This window comes from Nicotiana sylvestris, chromosome 4 (assembly GCF_000393655.2).
Source record: "Nicotiana sylvestris chromosome 4, ASM39365v2, whole genome shotgun sequence".
Lineage (NCBI taxonomy): Eukaryota > Viridiplantae > Streptophyta > Magnoliopsida > Solanales > Solanaceae > Nicotiana > Nicotiana sylvestris.
The window spans coordinates 159,771,562-159,798,931 of NC_091060.1; the positions used below are offsets into that span (position 1 = coordinate 159,771,562).

General features: G+C 33.7%; 1 protein-coding gene across 1 annotated transcript; it reads left to right on the plus strand.

The window, feature by feature from the left end:
- The first annotated feature begins 7,309 nt into the window (after positions 1–7,309).
- On the plus strand, positions 7,310–7,687 carry LOC138890419 (uncharacterized). Its single transcript, XM_070173803.1, has one exon. It carries the CDS (start codon positions 7,310–7,312, stop codon positions 7,685–7,687), a length of 378 nt encoding a protein of 125 aa, XP_070029904.1.
- The last annotated feature ends 19,683 nt before the right edge of the window (positions 7,688–27,370 follow it).

Consider the following 27,370-nt stretch of genomic DNA (forward strand, 5'->3'; position numbering starts at 1 on the left):
TTTTGATATCACTCCCTTTTTCTTTAGCATTTCTCCTTGCGTTAAGGTCTTTGGTAATCTTCTTCTTGATGAACCTTCATCTTCACTTTTTGGCAAAGTGACAGCCATCAACGGATTTGATTTGTCTTTACCGGTTACCGTTTGAACCGGACTAGCTGTATCACTATCCGATACAGTGGATCTTACTGCATTCATTGGGGAATGCACACCCGTCTCATCCATTTTTGTTTGAGATGGAGAACTCTTAGGACTGTTCATTTCTGAATCTGGTTGTGGTATAATCTGAGTCTGCGAGGTTGTCTGTGATTGTGTTAACTCGAACTTCAATGCTTGTATCCTGTGTTCTAATACCTTTACTTGCTCGATGAGCTTCGTCTTTTCTTGCGTCAAGATGTCATTCTTTTGGTTTAACCGTTTAAAAGCTTCTGTCATTGACGAGCAGTGATCGCAAAATATTATTTTACCATGGTCTTTTCGGATGTTGTATTGAGGGGTTTTTTCTGGATTTTGTCTTAGAGCTGGGGTAATATAGTAATTTGGTCCTAATACTCCTCTTGCATAATCTAATGCTTCAGTAAAATCATTAAATCCCTTAAAAAGAGGTTTTTCTATGTCTTTAATGGAATCTAATACTTCTAACCATGTCTGAAAAATACCTTTTGTTTTTCCATGTATAACTACATAATACTTAAACCTTTTGTCTTGAATTTTGTCTGTAAAATATTGGCCCAAAGTGTTAAGTGCTGCTATAAAATATTTAGTGTCTTTCTTATTATATGATATCCATAAGTTATCAATTAAGCACCTTTGGGGTCTGTCTATGACACATTTTGGTAAAATTCTAAAAGACATATTAGATGGTGGAAAAAATATAAGACTATATTTCCCAAAATTTATTCTTTCTAGATTAGTCTGTTCTAAGAAAGATTGTGGCTTAAAATGGAGATTACCTAAAACTGTTTGTAAATATTTGTCTAAGGGTGAGGCTTGAATGCCCTTCCCTTTGTCTGTAGTCTTTGAAACTGCTGGTCTCATGTTGTACATACAAAATATGTTTTGTTAATTGATCATAATTTTAAGTCTACTTAATTGATCTGCTAAATTATTATCTTTTTCTTTAATATGTTCAAAAACTAAGTTATATATTGATATAGTATCTATAAAATTTAACCATCTTCTTCTACTGCTATTTTTTGATGAAACTTTACTATTGCTTCACAATCAGTTCTAATTGTTACTTCTTTTTTGTTTAATATGTATAATTTAAAACTATTCAATCCATAGATTACTGCTAATATCTCTGCATCTATGCTACTCATATTTCCCTTTTCTTTATATTTTTCACTTTGATAAGCACATATTTTTTCTGTATTTTTGTCACTATATTTATTTGGTTTTGCTTTTAAAACTGCTCCTCATCCTTCAAAACTACCGTCTATTTCTATAATTAAATAGTCCGTTTCTAATGGCATGTTTAAGTCGGGGATATTCCTTATCTTTTCTTTAACTTTTTGTACTAGTTTAATGTCTTATGTGTTACAGTGTTTTTGTTCTGTAGAGCCTGTCTTAGCATATAATGGTCCCGCTATTTTTCCTAAATCTTTTATAAAATTTCTCGCATATTTCACTATACCTAAGAATTTTTATAATTCTTTGGTGTTATCTAGTTTATCTGGCATTTCTAGGGCCTCTTTAGCAATATGAGGTTGTAATTTTATTTTTCCATCCCCTAAAATTACTCCTAGAAAGTTTATATAATTTTTGCATAATTCCATTTTCTTTTTACTAATTATTATTCCATTGTCTACAAATAATCTAAATACAGTCTGTAGATGTCCTAAATGTTCTTTAATATCTTTACTAAATACTAATATATCATCTACATATACCAAGACAAATCTCTTATATTCTCCAAATATATTATCCATTTTTCGTTGGAAAATTGGTGGAGCTATCTTTAATCCAAATGGCATTACCAACCATTCAAAATGTCCTTCTGGGCAAGTAAATGTTGTCCATTCAATGCTTACTTTGTGCATTTTTACTTGCCAATATCTCGATTTACAGTCAAATTTACTAAATATCTTTTTTCCTTATATTCTATTTATTAATTCTGTCTTATCTGGTAGCTTATATCCATCCGTTCTAGTGTTATCATTAAGTCTTTTGTAATTTATTACCATTCTTGCTTTTCCTCTTATTATTTCGCTATGATTTCTGACCATAAAAGCTGCCGACCTATGCTTAGAGGTAGATCTTCTTATTACTCCCAAATTCATAAGTTCTTTAATCTGGATTTTAAAATCTTCTAAATCTTGGTTTGTAGCTTCTATTGATGCTGTTTTTATTATATATTCTGGATTAATTATATCTAATTTACACATTACTTTATTATTTTCCCAATGTTTTAAAGGTTTTTCTCCTATTATCTCTATTTCATCTAATATCTTTATTATATTATCTAAATCCTTTTCGTTTTTTATTATTCCTATTTTTTGTAATCCTGTTTTAAAATTGTATAGTTCTGTTTCTATGTCTATTAAGGTATAATCTTTTTCTAATATATCTCTATTTTCATCTTCTTCTAATATTAGGGTTTTAGATTCTTTTAAGTCTTTACAACAAGTATTTTTATCTTTGCAATCTTTCCAGCATTCTTCTTGGTTTTCTAAGTTGTTCTGGCTTGCATTTAGTCTTGTTCTTATTCTAGTTGCAGTTTCTATTGTTTGTACTGGTGTTTGTGTAAGATTTTTAAAGAATATTACTCCGTCCCTACTTATTAGACAACTACCATTATTATGTAATATAAAACTTAATCCTAATACAAAATCTACGTTTATATTTAAATCTCTTACCCAAATTTTATCTACTTTATAGCTTGGTTTATAAAAATCTAAGCATGAATTTATAAAACTAATCTGTGATTTATCTATATAATGCTTATATATATTATGAGTTCCATCCATTTGCATGGCTGTAACTGGTTTATCTAAAGTTTTTATCAGATTTGGGGGAACTATTCTTTTATTTATTATGCATCTTGTGCATCGAGAATCTACTAGAGCTAAGGTTTCTATTTCATAATCTTCTATTTTAATTCTTGTTAGGATTTTTATTGTACTTAACCTTTTATCTTCATTACATATGAGTGCATCATAATTTTCTATACTCATTAGTTCTTCTTCTACTGTTGTTATACTTTCTTTTATATCTTCTAATATTTCTTTTCCCTTTTCCATTTTCTGTATTCTTTTTTCTAATTCATTTATTCTGGCTTCTAATGTCATTATTCTCAAGTTTATTGTAGGATTACTTGTCTCTTGATATTTTTCTTCTTTATTTATTTTTGTTTCAAAATCCTTTTCTATACAAGTTATACATCCTTCTAAATAGCATAGCTTACATTTAGCTCTTTTATTTCTACTAGGGTACCATTTACATATAAAACATTGGTTACTATCTAACCTTTTATTTCTATTGAAATTATGGGCACATTCTTCTGATATATTTGCAAGATTATTTTCTTATAGATTTAGTCTTTCTAATCCCACTTCATTTATTAGATCGTCTTCTTCTGATTCTGAGGTGTCAATCGGGGTGTATATATATATATATATATATATATATATATATATATATATATATATATATATATATATATATATATGACAAAAAGGTAAAGCTGGATTTGAAGAGGAAATGTGATGTATTGAAATATCTTGGCAATGAGTTTGAGAATCTGTTCTTTCACTTTCATTTTCCAACAATTATGCAGAATAAGGGTCCATATAATCCACAAAGTAATAATAAGTGAAAACAAAGACACATGCCAATTCAAGATCAGTCAAAGTTTCATTCACATAACTGAGGTCAGTTGGAATGAAGGATCTGTCAAAATCTAAAATAACTTTTGGAGCCCAATTATTATTATTGATTTTCTTACAAGCTAGGAAAAAAGAATTTCAAAATTAAAATATACTGATTCCCATAATATCCCATTTTACCAAGAACACTATCCATTCCAATAATTCATTCACTTTCGGAGATCCCTCCAGTTGAAAATTGATTGCAAAAAAAAAAAGTATGTGCTGTGGCCCTAAATTTTGCAATCTCATTGATCAAAGTGGACTTCATGGGATCCTCATATCAAATTAGATTTTCACTTTCAACCACAGAATACTCCCCATTTTTTTTAATTTTACCCTTATGATAACATCATTTTATTATCCTTTTCTTTTTTCTTTTTTTCACTTCAACTTTTTATTCGATCAATCAAAATCATGATCAATATATCCAATATTTTCTACCATACAATAAGCACATTAAAGCATTCAATGAGTGCACATTATTTCTATCTTTTACCTTTTATATGTTCTTTGGTAGTCCCCCTTTGTCTTTATCTGGCTGCGGCATGCATATGAGCCTGGAAAATTTAGGCAAAAGAAAAAAAGATACCAAAGTCATGCTTTATCTTTGGAATATGACGAGGTGATAGTATATAAAATGACGTTTTCTCCATATCATTTTTCTTTTATAGCAATTTCAAGGGGAAAAAAGGGGTTGATAAAGGTTTGCGGCTTGAGAATTAACACATATCATTTTTGTCTCGACATGATTTATATATTCATCTTGTTCAAAATTATATTATTCTTGGTCATGAAAATGACGTAGATTTTGAATTCTATATACCATATTTAACAATTTTAGTTAAAAAATTAAAAGATCTTATTCATGCAACTCCATGCAGTATTACATGTATTTCGTTTTTCTCGTCTACCTTTTGGTGCACAGTGAACTGCCCTTAACAAATTGTAATACTTGTTTTAATATCGAAGGAGATATTGCATTTCAGTTTCAATAGGAAGTGGAATCCTAAATTAGCCATGTAAATGATAAAATCCCAAATTAGCCAAATTGGGAAACTTTTTAAAATTCTTGTGGTGAATGTTTTTGTAATTATTAAATTTCATGGGACCCCTACTTTAGTCTCTTAATATTCTTTTTGTTCTAGAGTAGATTTCGACATATCAACAACAAAGTAGAAAACTTGTTTTCTACATATCCTCGGCTCAAGAAAGTAGGGTTTTATACGTACAATTTTATCCACATTGATATCTCAAGATTTAAATTTTTTTTCCCAGTTTAATGCTTTTCCCAGCCAGCACAATGAATTGATTTTTTCCCTCAATTTTTCATTCTTGAATGGAAAAAGCTCATGACACTTAAAAATTACTATGATAGATCAATCAGTCTATGGTTTCCTAATGAGTAAGAATTTGATTGTCTCTTTGGTGGAAACAAAAGCAGATAAAATAAATCATGATTATGTACCTATAAACGACAACATATATAGAGCTTCTAGTATATATATTTAGCATCATAAAGGGATCCGATTAATATCTTCAAGATTTTAATGATACATGTGAAGAAGAAAACTACGAATAACTGAAGCAGATGTTGGGGTTGAAGTGTGGTAGTGTGAATGGAAAATGAGGAAAGAAGGTGAAAAGACAACTTTGGCTTTTGCACTTTTTCCCTCATTGGTTAAAGATAAGTATTTTGTTGGGTATAAATATAGAAACACTTCCTTAAGCTCTTAAAAGGAGATAAGAGGAAGGGGCCTTGGCTGTTGTTGTCGCTCGGTTTCGACTTCAGATGATTGATTGACTTAATTTTTTGGACCAACAAAATAAAATTAATTAATTAAATATAAATATTTTATATTAATATTTTGAGTGACCATTATTTGTAACGGTAAATTAAATTAATTTCCGTCTTTAATTTTATTTTAAATATTCCCGCGTTAGAACTTCCTGCAAGTTCTAGAAACAGCCACCAGAGAGGCTGCATTTCACGAATAGCCACTTGTAGTGTGAACATCCACTTTCACACCCTTTCAATCTAGAAATCCGTTGGCTATAAATAGGTAGCCATTTCTTTAGAATTAGTTATCCTGAAATCTTCTGATTCATCTCATTCTTCTTTCTGCATCATTACTTTCAAAACAAAGTAAGTCGGTCGTGTGACTTGCACCATAATTTTGAGTTCGCTGATAACTTAGTGATTTGAGGTGCCGCTACCGCTAAGTTGGAAGTTCCGTTCTATCCTGGGAAGAATTTATCCGTTAACCTTGGGCAACAGTGAGGGGATAAGATTCTTTAAGGACACACAAGAAATTTGTGTGCTCGGGACATAATACTGCCAATTTCTGTTCATCTATTTTTCTGTTTTTGGTCACTTATAAAATCAGAGTTTCTAACAAGCTTAATGAATCTTATTTATATATATATCCTTGTTGTTCTGATTTTCAAAGTGACTGAGGAAACTAAAACCTTCGTGGTTTTCTACTCCTAATGTTACTGTTTTTAGAGATTAAAAATTTGTGGGATTTTTCTACTTCTAATCAGTTTGAAGAATAATCTCTTCACTGTGTTAAAATCAGTTTGAAGAATAATCTCTTCACTGTGTTGTCTTGGGTTGAAGAATTAAATACTTCGTCACTTACTCAATTTGTTTGTGTCATATTGACAAAAATGACTAACTGAGAGGAACAGATTGATCCGGTTGTGACTGTTACTACTACCACAATATCGGGGATGCCAGGTCCTAGCCGTCCTACTGCACCTGCAACGGCTATGCCACCAGCGGAAAAGCCGGGAAAATTTTCTGGTGTTAACTTTAAGAGATGGCAGCAAAAGATGTTCTTTTATCTGACCACTCTAAGTCTTCAAAGGTTTATTAAAGAGGATGTTCCAGTCGTGCCTGAAGGAACCCTGACAACGAGCGCTTCCTTGTTACTGAGGCTTGGAAGCACTCTGATTTCCTGTGTAAGAATTAAATTTTAATTGGGCTGGAAGATGACTTGTACAACGTTTATAGTAACATTGCAACATCAAAGGAACTGTGGAATGCATTGGAAAAGAAATATAAGACTGAAGATGATGGACTTAAGAAATTTGTGGCTGCCAAATTTCTAGATTATAAGATGGTGGATAACAAATCTGTGGTATCCCAAGTTCAAGAACTTCAAGTCATTATCCATGATCTCCTTGCTGAAGGTATGATCCTAATTAATACTTATGTTAAGAGTATTAATTACACTGTTATTAACAAACTTTTCTTTGAAGGTCATAAATGAAGCGTTTCAAGTTGCGGCATTTATTGAAAAGCTGCCTCCGCTGTGGAAGGACTTTAAGAATTACTTGAAACATAAGCGCAAGGAGATGACTCTTGAAGACCTTATTGTTCGTCTACGGATTGAAGATGACAACAAGGCTGCTGAAAGAAATCTCGTGGAAATTCAACAATAATGGGTGCAAATATTGTTGAGGAAGCTTCAACGAGTAAAAAGAGAAAGAAGTCGTCTGGACCAAAGAATTATCCAAGCAAGAAGAGGTTCAAAGGTAATTGCCACAACTGTGGAAAGTTTGGACACAAGGCTACTGAATGTCATGCACCAAAGGACAAGAAGAAAAGTCAAGCAAACATGATTGAGAAGAATGATGAAATAGACGACTTATGTGCCATGCTTTCAGAATGCAACCTAGTCGAACATCCTAGAGAATGGTGGATTGATTCAGGAGCAACTCGACATGTTTGTGCTAACAAGGAGTTTTTTTACTTCTTATGCTCTCGCTGGACCCAACGTGACAGTGTTTATGGCAAATTCCGCTACTGCAAAAATTGAAGGAACGTGCAAGGTAGCTTTGAAGATGACTTCTGCAAAGATTGTGACTTTAAAAGATATTCTTCATGTTCCTGAAATGCGGAAGAATTTAGTCTCGACATCACTTCTAGTCAAGAATGGCTTTAAGTGTGTTTTTATTTCCGACAAGGTTGTAGTTAGTAAGAATGAAATGTATGTAGGAAAAGGTTACATGACTGAGGGCCTTTTTAAACTCAATGTAATTACCATTGATATGAATAAAATTTCAGCTTCTTCTTACTTGCTTGAGTCAGATAATTTATAGCATAAACATTTAGGCCACGTCAACTTCAAAACTTTGCGAAAAATAATTAATTTGGAAGTATTGCCTATATTTGAATGCAATAACTCGAAATGTCAAATATGTGTGGAATCAAAGTATGTTAAGCATCCTTATAAGTCAGTTGAAAGGGATTCAAATCCTTTAGACTTAATCACACGGATATTTACGACATGAAGTCAATACCATCTCGCGGTGGGAAAAAGTATTTCATAACTTTCATTGACGACAGTACTAGATATTGCTATATTTACTTACCTAATAGTAAAGATGAACCAATAGACGCATTCAAGCAATACAAAAATAAAGTTGAAACGCAATTAAACAAAAAGATCGAAATGATAAGAAGTGATAGAGGCGGTGAATACGAATCTTCTTTTGAAGAAATATATTTGGAATAAGGCATTATTCACCAAACAACTGTCCCATACTCGCCTCAATCCAATGGGATTGCGGAAAGAAAGAATAGAACTTTAAAAGAGATGATGAATTATTTGTTGATAAGTTCAGGTTTACCCCAGAACTTGTAGGGGGAAGCTATTCTTACAGCTAATCGAATACTCAATAGAGTAACCCATAGCAAAACACTGTCCATTCCATATGAACAATGGAAAGAAAAGAAACCCAACTTAAATTATTTCAAACTGTGGGGGCGTTTAGCAAAAGTGCAGGTTTCTAAACCAAAAAAGGTTAATATAGGACCGAAAACAGTTGATTGTGTTTTCATAGGATATGCTACAAATAGTAGAGCATATCGTTTTCTGGTGTGTAAATTAGAAATCCTGACATTCATGTTAATACAGTGATGGAATCAGATAATTCTGAATTCTTTGAAAATATATATCCGTATAAAAAGGAACATGAATCATTTGTGAAAAAAACCAAACTACCCCGAGAAGGAACTAAAAAAAGTACAACAAATGAGGAAGAACCAAGACGCAGCAAGCGCCAACGAACATCTACTTCGTTTGGAGATGAGTTTGTGACGTTTCTATTGGAAATGAGCCTCGTACATTTAAAGAAGCCATGTCGTCTTCGGAATCACCATATTGGAAAGAGGCAGTCAATAGTGAAATAGAATCTATTTTGGGCAACCATACTTGGGAATTGGTTGATCTTCCTCCTGGAAATAAACCGTTAGGTTCTAAGTGGATTTTCAAAAGGAAAATGAAAGCTGATGGCACTATTGACAAGTACAAGGCAAGACTAGTTGTCAAAGGCTATAGACAAAAGGAAGGTCTTGACTATTTCGACACATACTCACCGGCAACAAGGATTACATCCATACGGGTGTTAATCGCTTTAGCCACTGTGTATGATCTTGAAATCCATCAGATGGACGTTAAAACAGCTTTCCTAAATGGAGAGTTAGAGGAAAAAATCTACATGGAGCAACCCGAAGGGTTTGTGGTTCCTGGAAAGGAAAAGAAGGTTGTAGACTTGTTAAGTCTCTATATGGACTAATGAGTGTGATTAATGAGTGTGATAAATGTGTCTACATTAAAAACACTCTAAACAAATAGTCATTGTTTGCCTATATGTAGATGATATGTTGATTATGAGTAATGACATTGCCAACATAAATGCTACAAAGCGTATGTTGATTAGTAAATTTGATATGAAAGACTTAGGAGTTGCTGACGTAATCTTGGGTATTAAGATACAAAAGACTCCTGAAGGTCTGGCTTTGCCTCAATCTCATTACATCAAATCAGTACTTGACAAGTTCAAGTATTTAGATTTCAAAGTTTCCAAGACCCCAATAGACGTAAACCTTGCTCTTAAGAAGAACAAAGGACGAAGTACGTCTCAACTGGATTATGCACGTGTGTTAGGATGTTTAATGTATATCATGAATTGTACTCGACCGGATATAGCTTGTGCTATAAGTAAATTGAGTCGATACACGTATAATCCAGATCAAACTCGTTGGATGGCAATCAAACGAGTTTTGGGATATTTGCAATATACCTAAGACTTTACTTTGCATTATACTAAGTATCCTGCAGTTACTGAGGGATATTGTGATGCAAATTGGATCACTGGTTCAACTGATTCTAAGTCCACAAGTGGATACATTTTCACAATTGGTGGAGGAGCGGTACCTTGAAAGTCGTCCAAACAAACTTTACTTGCCCGCTCTACAATGGAAGCTGAATTTGTAGCTTTAGACAAAGCCGGTGAAGAAGCTAAATGGCTTCAGAATTTCATGGAAGATATTCCATTTTGGCCAAAGCTATTGACACCAATCTGCATACATTGCGATAATCAATCGGCTATAGGGAGGGCTAGGAATGTCATGTATAATGGTAAAAACCGTCATATACGACGAAGACATAAAACCATTAGACAACTGATCTCTAGGGGAATTATGGCAATTGACTATGTAAAGTCAAAAGAGAATGTATCGGATCCGCTTACAAAAGGCTTAACTAGAGAGGTAGTTGAATGGTCATCGAAGGGAATGGAACTATGGGGCCGAGGACAAGTGACTCATGGCGGTAACTATACCTAGAAGACTGGAGATCCCAAGATCTAGTTTCAAGGAGATTAAACAAAGTTGTGAGTAATGGTTCAACATTGTCAAATTAAACATTTTTGGTCCATTCTCATGATGAGACAATGTTCAGTACCAAGGATAAAGCATTGTAGCTTTTTAATAATTATCTAAGTTTGATATAGTGAAACTATCAAACAATGTACATCTATGGGATTACACGTTTAGAAATTACTTATGTAAGTGTGAAGTGAAAACCGGTTCAAGGAGAATTATGTAAGGCCAATTCTCTATGCACTTATGAAATCAGGCGGTGTTCATGGCTAAAACGAACACAACAATGAGAACCAAAAGTTGGATAAGGATTAATTGTGTGACATATGTTGTCTAGGTATACACTAAAGCTCAACAGTTCAAAGATATCAAATCTACCGATTGACCGAGTATATCCGATATATGCTCACTACAGAAAGTTTAAAGGGAAACCTACTTATCCCGATGCAATTAGTCCTTAGTTGCGAATCACATAAAATTTTCGTGCATGTTCATCATTCCCCATTCATGTGGGGGATTGTTGGGGTTGAAGTGTGGTAGTGTGAATGAAAAATGGGGGAAGAAGGTGAAAAAACAACTTTCGCTTTTACACTTTGTCCCTCATTGGTTAAAGACAAGTATTTTGTTGGGTATAAATATAGAAGCACTTCCTTAAGCTATTAAAAGGAGCTAAGACGAAGGGTCCTCGCGTCGTCGTCGTCGCTCGCTCTGCTCGGCTTCGGCTTTGGATTTGGTCAATTGATATGATTGATTGACTTTATTTTTTGGACCAACAAAATAAAATTAATTAATTAAATATTAATATTTTGAGTGACTGTTTTTTGTAACGGTAAATTAAATTAATTTCCGTTTCTAATTTTATTTTAAATACTCCCGCATTAGAACTTTCCCGCAAGTTCTAGAAACAGCCACCAGAGAGGCTGCATTTCACGAATAGCCACCTGCAGTATGAACAACCACTTTCACACCCTTTCAATCCATAAATCCATTGGTTATAAATAGACAGTCATTCCTTCAGAATTAATTATCCTGAAATCTTCTGATTCATCTCCTTCTTCTTTCTGCATCATCATTTTCAAAACAAAGTAAGTCGGTCGTGTGAGTTGCACCATTATTTTGAGTTCGCTGATAACTTAGTGGTTTGAGGTGCCGTTACCGCTAAGTTGGAAGTTCCGTTCTATCCTGGAAAGAATTTATCCGTTAACCTTGGACAACAGTGAGGGGATAAGATTCTTTAAGGACACACAAGGAATTTGTGGGCTCGCGACATAATATTGCCAATTTTTATTCATCTATTTTTCTGTTTTTAGTCACTTATAAAATCAGAGTTTCTAACAACAGATATATGGAAATGATCTCTTAATTAATCTTGAACGTGTTGTTCTTGCAAGAATTGCGTTCTGCATATGATTCACCTTATTCAGAGGCGTATCCAAGATTTTAAGAGCATGAGTGTTTGACCAAAATGTGTCAAGTTTTTTGTTAAACCAATTAATGAAGAATTAGATCGTGAATTCTAGTTAAACATAATAAATTCTAGATCTATGATTGTAGGGAATCAGTAGGATGAGACCATGTTCGAGAGCAATAAATATCAAGTATTAGTTCAATAATTGTTAGTGAATATAGTAATAGAAGCATGCAATAAATGTAGGTAATGACAATAAATGTAACAAGGAGGAATTTATCACCCAAATATTAGATGACTTGGGTGATTCTTCTTCCTGACAGCACGTGGAATAATGACAAGTAAGGATGAATAAGGAATCTTTGGATCTTGTAAATAAAGAGTGAACAACGTATGTTGAACAATGTAGCCAGTGATCAAGACAAGCTTTGGTATGTTCTTTATAGTCAACCATTTACAATGTATTCTTATCAAAAGGTGAAGATCCCCCTTTTGTTCTTTATCTCTTCTTATTTATAAGGGATATCCCTAAAAAACCCCAAAAAAGTACAACTGAAAGAATATTCAATATAATATTCCTTCTTTCTATTCTAACTTATCCTACCTTTGCTTTTATACGCCCGTTGCTCGACCTTGGCACTAATCTCTCTTAAGATGACTCTTCACCCTTATACGGTGGTCCGTTTAATCCTCGACCATGTCCATTTTCAGCTATTAAGTCTAATCCAAATTTTGACCAATACAATGAGTGCATTACTATCTTTAGATAAATATATATGATTTGACAATATAAATTTTTTTAGGATGACCTAAGTTGACGAGCAAACTCTAATTAATATTATTAGCATTATTTATGTCCTCGACGAGTTTTCATACTTTGAAAAATATCAATAATAACATCAGTAGATACAAATTTTAAATATCTTACGTTATATGTAACAAGCTAAAAATCATTAAAATCTTCATCCATCCTATTACGTTGATCTTTTTATATACTTTCATTTTTTTTTTGTGAATATGTGATTTGCATTATTAGTTTTTTATTATAATGGGATTTTAAGATTAATTTTGTTAACTTTTTGCTGGCACTTCATTTGTTGACAAAATATAAACTTTTTTTTTTTGAGAGATTAACCTTTCAATTTGAATTTCTCTCTTTTTTAACGAATACTTACAATCTTGATAATATCCACGCTGAGAAAAAGATGGGATCACAGTATCATATTTTATGAAATATTTTAGTGAAAGCTTTCTTTTTAAAGAATAATTTTAGGTCGAGTAACCAAGAAAGAAAAAAAAACAATAAAGAAATTAAAAAAAATTAATTAAAAGGCCTAATGGAGCAAGCAAGGATCAAACCCTGAGCTTTAGGGCGTAGGTGCACTCATTGTCTGCTAAGCAAAAGTGCATACTTGGACATGAGTTCACACGTACTTATTTAAGAACAATAACAGCAAAAATACAGGTGTTATACTCTCACCATTTAAAATTAGAGGATGTACTTTTTTCTTTTCGCTTGTTCTAAAATAAATTATATTTCTAAATTTAGAAATAATTCAACTCTCCTCTTTTTACCCTTAATGAGAAACTTTTATAACCACATAAATATTATGGCCCCACAAAGTTTTTATCCCTTAAACTTTTAATACCACAAATTTCAAAAGTTTTTTTTCTTAAACTGTGTACCGAGTCAAACTGCCTTATCTAAATTGAAACGGACGGAGTAGTATAATTTAGGGAGGGGGCATGGATACACGTAAACTCACCCCTCCCATATATCCGCCCCTGACCTTATTTGTTTTTGGGAAAATTTCACATTAGAACAATTGGGCTTCATACTTTTCAATTTTATAGCCCATATTTTAATTTACAACCAACTAGCCCAAAAATAATAAACTAGGATTCAACATCCAACTCCAATAGACTCTCAAAATTACTATTTAATTTTTAAAAAAGATTCCTCAAGCTTTTAAATTTATTTTCGAATCAGTAATTGTGACTCAAATATTAATTCAACAAACCAAATTCATATGAGTGGTGAAAATTAGATTTTTAACAAGCTTAAATAAGTGGGTTTAAATTTCGAATTTGATTTTGTGAGAAATTTGGAGTGTGTGTTATTTAGACTTGTTAGAAATAGTATAAGGAGGTTGTATATAAAATTTGAAGTCATTTAATGGAGATTTGTACTGGTTTTGATCAAGAATTGCAACTGAAAATCGTGTATGAAGTTCGTCTTCAAACACTTGTATAAAGGTGTATAAAAATGTATAATAGTGTATAAGGTGTATTACTACACTCATATACACTAATATACAAGATTATACATAATTATACAAAAACTGACTTTGTCTTCTTCCTTACGTCTTTTCTGAAATTTAACTCAAATCTTGCTCAAATTTACTCCAAATCACTTCAAATTTAAATTTTGAACTCCTCTTGATATTTTCAATCAATTGGAACAACACCCAATCCAAATAACTAACAAATTAAAAAAAAAAACATTTTCAAAATCAAAACTTTGAATGGTCTTTAATGTTGGACTTCTATTCTTTAATTTTCTTACACTGCAAGCAGGTGACACAAGAGGAGAAACAGAAAATACACGGTCCCTTGAAGCATATGTAGAAGATGTGAGAAGAAGAGAGAGTGAAAGCAATGGTTGTGAGAACATAGATTTAACTTCATAACTTTTAGAAGCAATGATTGTAAGAACACAAATTTTGAATTTGATAGTGCTTACAAAATATGTACAATGTGAGTTAGATGAGGTAAAGTTTAAAAATATGGGCCATTTTTTATTATGGTGTGAAGTTATGTGTATTTTCTTGTAATTTTTTCTTTATTTTTTTGCCTAATCAATAAGCTATTTTTCAACCTCAACTTAGTCTATTACTATGTAAAACTCACACAAACGAAATCTTTATATCCAGTGTATCTAATGAATAATAAACCAGTAAGAATATGGATATCGTCTTGAATGTTAGTGAAGGTGAGAATCTTGGTTTGATATGGTAGAATCTGGATTCGTGTAGCTTTTTCTGTAGCTATATAGTACTTCCCTGCTCTATTTCTTAGAGTTAACAAATATATACCATGTCCAATGCATGAACTTGGAACAGTGACATGCACTCTCATTTGTACAATCTCCGTACCTACTCTGATTTCCCCCTCGTGCTCAAAAGCTATGCCGACACTCATTTTTGGCCATATACCTTTGATTGCTCTATTCAATAATAATAACAACAACAACTTCAATAAAATCTCACAAGTAAGATTTACGAACATGAGTGACTCGACTATAAGGCTAGTAAAGCAATAGTTTGGGGCCCGATTTTTTGGGGGCCGCATTTTTTCCTTAAAAATGTATTATATATGTCGGGTTTTATTAATTAAAACAAAAGGGTGTGAATGAAAAATAATAGGAAAAGAAATGGAGGGAAATGAAATTTTGAATTAGTCCCTTTTACAAAGGAAGTTTGTCCCTTATTGGACAGGAAGAGGAAAATTCTTGTGCTTATATATAGAAGCACTTCTTCTAACTCTTAAAGAGTTGAGAAGAGAGCAAGCCTCGTGTCGTCGTCGTCGCTCGACTTCTGCTTCGGCGCGACATTATTTCTAACGGTCAAATTCGCGACCAGCCATTTCGTTTAACAGATATTCTGTCGAAGAGATACCTCTTCAATCAAGCAGGCACCTTTGCACCTGTTGAGACTCAATTCTGTTGGCTATAAATAGAGAGGCTCAGCCTCATTGTTCACCACCGAAATCTGAAAAATCTCTCCCATATATTTTCTGCATCTACATTGTTTTTCCAAAGCAAAAACGTAAGAATTTTGTATGATTTGCTCCGCCATTTGAGTTTGCCGAAGTTCTGTGATTTAAAGTGCCGCTCTCAAAGAATAGTATTCCGTTCTATCCTGGGAGGAATTAATTCGAAACCTTGGGCAACTGTGAGAAGATTAAATTCCTTAAGGACACACAAGAAACTTGTGGGCTCTGAATTTTTCTGTTTTGTTTTCATAAACTAACGTTTTTCTAGTTTTCTGATTTTGAATACAATGGGATAACAAGCTTAGGGAATTTAATATTTATTTCTATATTCATCTTACTTTCTGGCTTGGGAGACTAAAATCGTAGTGATTTTCTACTCCCATTTTGGAGACTAAAATCTTTGAATTTTCTACTCCAGCTTGAGATTAAAGTCTTTGTGACTTTCTACTCAATTCGAGATTAAAATTCTTGTGTTCTTTTACTCGATTTTTTGTATTCGGTTTGAAGATATAAAAATTTCACCGAGATACTAATTCTGTTTGTGTCAATTCCTTTTATAGAAAAATGACAACAAGTACAAACAACAAAATGGTTCTGTTGGAATGACTACTGCTACAATGGCTATGACGTCTTCAAGTCGCACAATGCCTGCACCGGCAATGACATCGGCAGAAAAACTTGGAATTTTTTCAGGCGTGGACTTCAAACGCTGGCAACAGAAAATATTCTTCTACATGACCACTACAGTGCTTTATTAGCGAGGACGTTCTAGTCTTGGGAGAAGAGACTCCGGCTAATGAGCAGTTTGTGGTCACGGAGGCATAGAAGTATTCTGACTTCTTATGCAAAAATTATATATTGAGTTTTTTGGAAGATGGTTTGTACTTCATTTACAGTCTCATGAAAACTTCAAAAGAGTTGTGGAACGCTCTTGAAAAGAAGAACAAGACGGAAGATGCTGGACTTAAGAAGTTTGTTACCGCAAAGTTCTTAGACTTTAAAATGGTTGACAGTAAGTGTAACGACCCAATCAGTCGTCTCATGAGTTACCACTCTGTTTTTTCCATTTCTGCTTCTTATTACTTTGTTTATCGGTTCTATATGTGATCGGGTTGGTTGGCTCGGGTTCGAAGAGGTTTTGGTAAGGTTTGAGACACTTAGTCTCTTTTGATGAAGCTTAAGTTGGAAAAGTCAACCGAATGTTGACTTATGTATTGAAGGGCTCGGATTTGAGTTCCGATGGTTCGTATAGCTTCAGGAGGTGATTTGGGACTTAGGAGCGTGATCAGAATGTGCTTTGGAGGTCCGGAGTAGATTTAGGCTTGAATTGGCAAAACTGAAATTTTGGCATTTTTCGGTTGATAAGTGAGATTTTGATATATGGGTTGGAATGGAATTCCGGGAGTTGCAGTAGTTCTGTTGTGTCATTTGGAATATGTGTGCAAAATTTTAGGTGATTCGGACTTGGTTTGGTAGATTTTTTGATTGAAAGTGTAATTTAGAAGATTTTGGAATTCTTAGGCTTGAATCCGATGCGAATTTGGTGTTTTGATATTTTTTGAGCGTTTCGAAGATTGGTACAAGTTTGAATGATGTTATGGGATATGTTGGCATATTTGGTTGAGCTCCCGGGGGCCTCGGGTGAGTTTCGGGTGGTCAATCAGACCATTTCAAGTTATTGGAAGTTGCAGAAAACTGCTGTTGGGTGTTGCAGACAATTGGCCTTCGCGTTCGCGAGTAGGCCCTCGTGTTCGTGTGAAGTTTAGCAGGTGAGACTGAAGAGTTAGCCTTCGCAATCGCGAGGGAGCTTACGCGTTCGCATAAGAGGAATTTGTGGTCAACGTCAGTTTGTGCTTCACGAACGCGAGGCTTTGACCGCGTTCGCGAAGAAGGTTTTGAATGCGTGGGCAGAATATTTAAATAGCCATTGTCTACGATTTTGGGGCTAACTTCCACCATTTTTGAGCGATTTTAGAGCTTTTTGAAGAGGATTGAAGAGGGATTCAAGGGGGAACACTTGGAGGCAAGATTTATGGACTTAATACTCGATTCTAAAGTGAATTATACCTAATTAATCATGAAATTTAAGCATAATATTGAAGAACTAGGGTTTGTAATTGAAGACCTAGAATTTGGGATTTGAGGGGTCGTTTGTGGTCAGATGTTGATGCTTTTGATATGAATGAACTCGGGGAGTGATAATGAGTCTATTGATGTAATGTTTATCGGAATCCGAGACGTGGGCCCAGGGGTCGGGTTTGGCCAATTACGGGATTTGTGTTGTAATTTGATTTCTTTCGAATGGGATTTGTTCCCTTAGCATATTTTGATGGTTTTGCACTGATTTTGGTTAGATTTGGAGCATCCGGAGGTCGATTCGAGAGGCAAAGGCATCACGGGCTAGAGATTGGACCGGATAAAGGTGAGTAACGATTGTAAATGTTATCCTGAGGGTATGAAAACCCGGATTACACACCGTTGTGCTATATTGAGGTGACACACACGTTAGCTGACGAGCGCGGGGTCGTGCACCGTTGGGGATTGTGACTTAATCCATCCTGAATGACTATTTTACCGCATATTTGACTGAAAATTGTTTGCTATCATCATGTTTTGAGGGGTTGGTGTTGTTCCATGATATTGCCTGAGGGGCGAATTCTGTTGACATTGTGCCCGAAGGGCGAATTTTATGTGTTTATATGTTCTAGATGCTTTTCATTTAAGTGTTTAAATGTTAAAAAGGTGTTTTAAAGAAGCTTATTCTGAACTAAGGTGTCTTTATATGTTTTCACTATTTCAATGTCTTTACTGGTTTATACTACTTCTTTATAGCATATTGATGTACTTTTACGTGATTTCTTATCGCTCAGTCTTCATTTATTATTATTACTCACTGAGTTAGAATACTCACTTTACTCCTTGCACTCCTGTGTGCAGATTCAGGTGCTTCGGGTCCCGCTTGCGAGTGTTGATTTCTTCCAGCTCAGGCTTATTTGGAGATTCACTAGGTAGTAGCTCCGCATTCGCATCCCAGTGCTTCTCCCCCTATTTTATTTTCTCTGTTTTAGTTCTGTAATAGACCATGTAGACTTTTACTGTCTTTAATTGGATAGTAGATGCTCATGACTGGTGACACCTCGATGCCGGGCTATGTCTGTTCCGCAAATTGTTCCGTTTCACCTTATTTTGGGATTATTATTATGTTAAAAACTTAATTTATATTATTTTAATTGCTTAAAATAAATTGGGAGTGTTTCGGCTGGCCTTGTCTTCACGAGAGGCGCCATCACGACCGGGTCTGGGTTTAGGGCCGTGACAGTAAGTTAGTCATAACTCAAGTTCAAGAACTGCAAGTCATCGTTCATGACCTCCTTGTCGAAGGTATAAATCGAATCAATATTTTTATTAAAGATATTGATTATATTATTAATCCTAAATCTATGATTGTAGGTATGGTCATAAATGAAACATTTCAAGTTGTGGCATTTATTGAAAAGTTGCCTCCAATGTGGGAGGACTTTAAAAATTACTTGAAATATAAGCACAAGGAAATGAAATTGGAAGACATTATTGTGCGCCTAAGGATTGAAGAGGATAACAAAGCTGCAGAAAAGAAGTCTCGTTGAAATTCAACAATAATGAGTGCAAATATTGTTGAGGAAGCTTCGATGAGCAAAAAGAGAAAGAAGCCGTATGGACAAAAGAATTACCCGAGCAAAAAAAAATTCAAAGGTAATTTCCACAATTGTGGAAAGGTTGGACACACGGCTGTTGAATGTCGTGCACCAAAAAAGGACAAAAAGAAAATCCAAACAAACATGATTGAGAAGAATGATGAAATATACGATCTGTGTGTCATGCTTTCTGAATGTAACCTAGTCGGAAATTCTACAGAATGTGAATTGATTCGGGGGTAACCCGTCATATTTATGCTAACAAGGAGTTGTTTACTTCTTATGCTCATGTTGGACCCGACGAAATAGTTTTTATGGCAAACTCCGCTACTATAAAAATTGAAGGAACGGGCAAAATAGCTTTGAAGATGACTTCTGGCAAGATTGTGACTCTAAACGATGTCCTTCATGTTCCTGAAATGTGGAAGAATTTAGTCTCGACATCATTTCTAGTCAAGAACAGATTTAAGTATGTTTTTGTTTCCGACAAGGTTATAGTTAGTAAGAATGAAATGTATGTAGGAAAATGCTACCTTACTGAGGGACTTTTTAAACTCAATATAATTGCCATTGATATGCATAAAATTTCAGCTTCTTCTTACTTGCTTGAGCTAAATAATTTATGGCATGAACGTCTAGGTCACGCCAACTATAAAACTTTGCGAAAAATGATTAATTTGGATGTATTGCCTAAGTTTGAATGCAATAACTTGAAATGTCAAATATGTGTGAAATCAAAGAATGTTAAACATCCTTATAAGTCAGGTGAAAGAAAATCAAATCCTTTAGATTTAGTTTACACATATGTTTGCGACATGAAGTTAATACCATCTCGCAGTGGGAAAATGTATTTCATAACTTTTATTAACGACACTACTAGATATTGCTATATTTACTTACTTAATAGGGAAGATGAAGCAATTGATGCATTCAAGCAATACAAAAATGAAGTTGAAACGCAACTAAACAAAAAGATCAAAATGATAAGAAGTGATAGGGGCGGCGAATATGAATCTCCTTTTGAAGAAATATGTTTGGAATATGGCATTATTCACGAAACAACCGCCCCTTACTCACCACAATCTAATAGAATTATAAAAAAAAATAGAACATTAAAGGAGATGATGAATGCCTTATTAGTAAGTTCTGGTTTACCTCAGAACTTGTCGGGGTAAGCTATTCTTATAGCTAACCGAATACTCAATCGAGTTCCCCATAGCAAAATGCAATTCATTTCATATAAAAATGGAAAGGAAGGAAACCCAACTTAAAGTATTTTAAAGTATAGGGGTGTTTGGCTAAAGTACAAGTCTCTAAATCCAAAAGGGTAAAGATTGGATCAAAAACCGTTGATTGCGTTTTCATAGGATATGTAACAAATAGTAAGGCATATCGTTTTTTGGTTCATAAATCAAAAAATCCCGACATTCATATTAATATGGTAATTGAATTAGAGAATGCTGAATTCTTTGAGAATAATGTGAGTTGTCTAGTGAAAAATCTAAGTGACTTCTGAAAAAAGCAAAGGAAAGTACTTTTGATGAGGAAAATCCAAGACGTAGTAAACGTCAAGGGAAAGCTACTTCCTTTGGACCAGATTTTCTGGCATTCTTATTGGAAAATGAGCCTCAAGCGTTCAAAGAAGCAATGTCTTCCTCGAAAGCACAATATTGGAAAGAGGCAGTCAATAGTGAGATAGAATCTATATTAAGTAATCATACTTGGGAATTGGTTGATCTTCCTCCAGGAAACAAACTTTTGGGTTCTAAGTGGATTTTCAAAAGGAAAATGAAAGCTGATGGTACTATTAACAAATATAAGGAAAGATTAGTTAAAGGGTTTAGACAACAAGAAGGTCTTGATTACTTTGACACATACTCGCCGGTAACAACGATTACATCTATCCGGGTATTAATAGCGTTAACCGCCGTGTATGGCCTTCAAATCCATCATATGGATGTGAAGATAGCCTTCTTAAATGGAGATTTGGAGGAAGAAATTTATATGGAACAACCTGAAGTATTTTTAGTTTCGGGAAAAGAAAAGAATGTGTGTCGACTTGTTTAGTTACTTTACGGACTAAAACAAGCACCAAAAAAATGTCATGCGAAATTTGACCAAACAATATTGTCAAATGATTTCAAGATCAATGAGTGAGACAAATGTGTTTACATTAAGAGTACTCCAAATTAAATAGTCATTGTTTGTTTATATGTGGATGATATATTGATAATGAGTAACGATATTGCTAACATAAATGCTACTAAGCGCATGCTTACTAGTAAGTTTGATATGAAAGACTTAGGAGTTGCCGATTTAATTTTGGGAATTAAGATCCTTCAGATTCCTCAAGGTCTAGCTTTGTCTCAATCTCATTTATTAAATGGTACTTGAAAAGTTTAAATATTTGGACTTTAAAGTTGCAAGAACGCCAATTGATTTAAACCATACTCTTGTAAAGAATAAAGGTCAAAGCAAGTCTCAATTAGAATATGCTTGAGGGTTGGGAAGTTTGATGTACATTATGAATTGTACACGACCTACTATAGCTTGTGCGATAAATAAGCTTAGTCGATACACAAGTAATCCCAACCAAGCTCATCGGTTAGCAATAAAACGAGTTTTGAGATATTTGAATTATATTGCATTACAATAATTATCCCGCAGTTATTGAGGGATATAGTGACGCAAATTGGATCACCAAATCAGCAAAATCAAAATTCACAAGTGGATATGTTTTTACCATTGGTGGAGGAGCAGTGTCTTGGAAGTCGTCCAAACAGACATGCATTGCCCTCTCTACAATGGAGTATGAATTTATAGCTTTAGACAAGGCCGGTGAAGAAGCTTAATGGCTCCGGAATTTTTTGAAAGATATTCCATTTTGGCCCAAACCTTTGGCATCTATATGCATACATTGCGATAGTCAAGCGACAATAGGAAGGGCAGGGAGCATCATATATAACGGGAAATCCCGTCACATACGACGAAGATATAATACCATTAGACAACTAATCTCTTGTGGAATTATCACAGTTGACTATGTAAAATCAAAAGATAATGTATCTGATCCGCTTACAAAAGGCCTAACTAGAGAAGCGGTTGAGAAGTCATCAAAGGGAATGAGACTATGGCTGAGGACAAGTCACTGTGGCGGTAACTCTACCTAGAATATTGGAGATCCCAAAATCTAGATTCAATGAGATCAAACAAAGTTATTAGTGATGATTCAACATAAATATTTGGTTCATTCTCATGATGAAGACAATGTTCAGTACCAAGGATAAATCGTTAAGGTTTTTAATGGTTTCTAAGTTTGATACGGGGTATATCAAATAATGTGTTTACGAGATAACACGTTTAGGAATCACCTATGTAAGTGTGAAGTGTAAGACGCTTCAAGGAGAATTTTGGAAGGCCAGTTCTCTACGCACTTTTGAAACCAGGCGGTGTTCATAGCTGACACGAACACAACAATAAGAACCAAAGATGGTTAAGGGTTGATTGTGTGACATATGGTTGTCTAGGTATACACCAAAGTTCGACCGTTCAAAGATATCAAATCTACCGATTGATCGAGTATATCCGACATATGTTCACTATGGAAAGTTCAAAGGAAAACCTACTTATCCAAATGCAATTAATCCTTACTTGCGAATCACACAGTTTTTTCATGCATATTTTTTTCGGATAGTCATTCCCCATTCATGTGGGAGATTGTTGGATTTTGTTAATTAAAACAAAAGGGGTGTAAATGAAAAATGTTGGAAAAACAAAATGGAGGTAAATAAAATTTTGAATTAGTCCCTTTTACAAAGGAACTTTGTCCCTCATTGGATAGGAAGAGAAAAATTTTTGTACTTATATATAGAAGCACTTCTTATAGCTCTTAAAGAGTTGAAAAGAGAGCAAGCCTCGCGTTGTCATCGTCGTCGCTTGCTCGGCTCGGCTTCAGATTCGGATTTGGATTTGGATTTGGACAATTGATATGATTGATTTATAATTTTTTGGACCAAATTTATTTTCTATTTCTGTCATTTAATATTTTCTTTCCTAATATTTTTGTGCGGAAAAATATTAAAATCGCGACATTATTTTCAGTGGTTAAATTTGCGACTAGCTATTTCGTTTAACAGATATTCTGTCGAATAGATACCTCTTCAATCGAATAGTCACCTTTGCATTTGTTGAGACTCAACTCTGTTGGCTATAAATAGAGAGTCTCAGCCTCATTTTTCACCACCGAAATTTGAAAATCTCTCCCCTCTATTTTCTGCATTCTGCATTGTTTTTCCAAAGCTAAAACGTAAGCATTTTGTGTGATTTGCTCCGCCATTTGAGTTCTCCGAAGTTCTGTAATTTGAAGTGCTGCTATAACAGAATATGATTTTGTTTTATCTTGGGAGGAATTAATCTAAAACTTTGGGCAACTTTGAGGGGGTTAAAATTCCTTAAGGATACACAAGAAACTTGTGGGCTCAGAATTTTTCTGTTTTGTTTTCTTAAACTAACGTTTTTCTAGTTTTTTGGTTTCGAATATAGCGGGATAACAATATATGTATTATTTAAAAAAATGTGTGTATATTTAAATTTAAAAAGTATTTTTAGAGCGAAAGTGCAATAACTTTAATGTGAGGATCTTTGTAATAACTAGAGAATGAAATAATTTTTAATAAATTATTTCCTAATTACATGGTTAGGGTAGCTATTCTTTTTGCCTCATTTATGTCCTAACAACTAATACAGACCCACATTATTATTTATATATTTATCTTTTCATTCTCTCTTTTACTAGTCTTATCTCAATATTGAAAAGTCTCTCAATCGACAATTTATATATCAGCTTATCTTGCTCAATAGTTTCTTACCATGTGATTTCTGCTACTATCTATTGGCTCTTGTACTTCGATTATCTTATTTATCTGTGATAGCTATTGCTCCTTTTTAGACTACTTTATCATGACTTATTCGCTTTCGTTACTTTCATTTACATACTACATTGAATTGATTGTCCTTATCTGACCTTTTTTTTGTCATGCTTTTTCTTGATCTGAGAGTCTTTCGGAAATAACCTCTCAATCTTTCAAGGTGGAGGTAAGGTCTGCGTACACTCTACCTTCTCAGACCCCTCTTTGTGGATTTTCACTTGGTATGTTGTTATTGTATATCAATTTGTCAAATTCTTGAACCAATTTTGTTATTTTACCTTTATTTTATACTTTTTCATTGAAAATTTGACGTTGATATTCTTACTTAGGGCCTCTCTCTAATATTTGACTTTAGGCCCCCAATTTTATTGAGATGGCTTTGTGCAGAGGGTAGTGTGTACATAAACTTTACCCCTACCCCGAAGGAATAGAAAAGTTGAAAATTTGATTGCTCTATTTCTTCGCTTCATTTTAGATGATGTATTTTAACTAGGCACGTTAAAAAAAAACTTGTAATGATTTATAAATATTTGTGGTTATAAATTTTTTGACATGAAAGTTCAAATTATTTTATCATATAGTAGTAATATGCAAGTTGCGGTATGGGCTTGTGCCTATATATCTCGAGGAGTGCTAATTGTGCTTATCAAGAAAGGTTAAAGGCCAGTTGTATATATATACTATATAGTTCTCTTTAACGTCCATTACAAGTTCAATCAAACTCACTAACTTTAATTAAAATTTTATATTTGTCCTTACAATTAGCAAAACTATGTCATCAATACAATAAACTCATATCAACGCACAATATACGAGTAACCTCTTTAATTTCCCTCATTTCTTGTAATCACAAATGACGTATATAAGTCAGTCAAAAAATTGATTACACATCAAGGAAATAGAGCTATCAGCTATGGCTTGTCTGTACATGTTAACAGGGCAGATTTAGGCTCTTCTTGTGATGTACGTAAACTCATGATATTTCTGTCAAACTAAGTATTTTATATATATATATATTATAAAATTAATCTATTAATCTCGTTCTTTAAAAAGATTGAATGGTATAAAAGGTACTCATTTCTTTTCTCTAAAGAAAGAAAACTTTCCAAAAACCATATCATTCGTATTTTGAAAGTACAATAAGTAACACCTTTCCAATATATTGTATCCTATAGAAGACACAACGAATACTAGACCTACTAGCCTTTCCAATTTTCTACATGACTCAACTTCCTGATTGAGCATGCATATCTACAGAAGATACACATGGAGTGAAAGATCTATAATAGCCTTTCCAATTGTCAACTTAGGATTCTGCAAGCAAGGACCCCCATCCCCCCACCCCCACCCCCACCCCCCAAAAAAACCCTTTTTATGGTTTTTGGTAGGTATATCACTAATGTCATTAAATTAAAGGGTGTACGCAAAAATAATTTCACAGATATATTATTGCCTTTTTAATTAATAGTCAAAATTGTCACTAAAACATAAAATTTATGCCCCATTTCCTACTATCTCCAGTATAAATTACTTATATACTGTATGTACCAATCAAATATATAGTATTGAAAGCAATTTAAAAGTAGTTCACAATGAGTCTTATATTTTATCCAGTTTCATTGTCTGCATGAACTCACTGTATTGTACACAATAGATGTATCTAACGAGTTTAATTTTTATATACAGGACGTGTAAAAAAAATTTATATTATTAAAATTTAAAGATAATTATCAATAATCATTCATAAGCAAAACTAAATAAATTTTTAGTAATAAGTGAAACTAAATACCTGAAAAATAAATTAGATAATTCACTATAACATGTTAAATCTCCAATTGTGTCACCTCAAAGAGCTATAAAATTACCCTCTCCTTCCCATTTTATATGAATGTATTTCTATTTTGGAAAATCTCAGAGTTTTTCTTAATTTGATTATAATTGTCTCAAATTCTTTTTAAATATTTTAAATTATTAACTATTTTGACGTATAGCAATTTTAAGTAATTTTCGAATATATAACTTATTTTTTCATGCACCCGAATTCCTTAGCATAAATTAGAACAGAAGAAATTGTACAGACGCGGAAACCTTACATCTGTCCTCTGCAGGAATTATTCAACATTTACATAAAAAAATGTACTAACGGGGGAATAAAAGCAAATGAAACCCCACCATTTAAGCATCAATAGTTACTTGAATAAGGAATACTAGCATTACTTTTCATCTGAGGAATCAAAGAGCAGCATTAATACAGATGAGAGTACGTGAGGGTACAATTCTTTGCTGTCGAAATATGAGTATAGTCAAGTACACATGAGCAAATAAAATATCGACACATACCTCTCTTTCCCAAATCAATAGTGAAAAACAAAGCTTCCTCAAAGGAGATCTTCTGCCTAATAATCCGATCATATTTGGAAACTCCAAACAGTTCGACATGACAAAATTTGTTTCTTGAACATTGCATTGGACGACACGTACTAAAAAAAATCATTCTTTTCTTTCATGATTGTTTTCGTGGAACTTTGTTTCCTGTCTTTCTTGCCCGCATTTTATGTTTTCTTGTTTGGGTAGAGAAAAGTGTTGAACGAAATTTTATGTCTTGTTTGGTTAAAAGAAGACTAGTTATTATTACCAGGTCGATTTTATTGGGTGTGCCAGCAAAGTACGGAGTAGTTACTAGTTACATGCAAGATATACAATGTTCATAATGGTATGAGATTATATTTTTTTGGTAAAAAATCGTGTAAACTTGGTTCAAGATAGATCACATCATGTTAAGAATTTTTGTAGATTGGCCTTAGCTATGCCACACTAAACGCAATGAATATGTAGATCGACGGAGTAATTCTCATACTGCGGCGCATGAAGAGAATAGTGATGGCATGGAACGGGCAGGGTTTATTGTCTTCACCCGTCGTTTGGAGGAGAAGCACACATCAGAAGAAGTCTGGGCTTTAGTGATCATAAATACTCAGATGATGTGAGATGTACAAAGTAAATCTCCATAAAATTCATAAATCTTGGATGTTCATGTGGTATTTAACTAG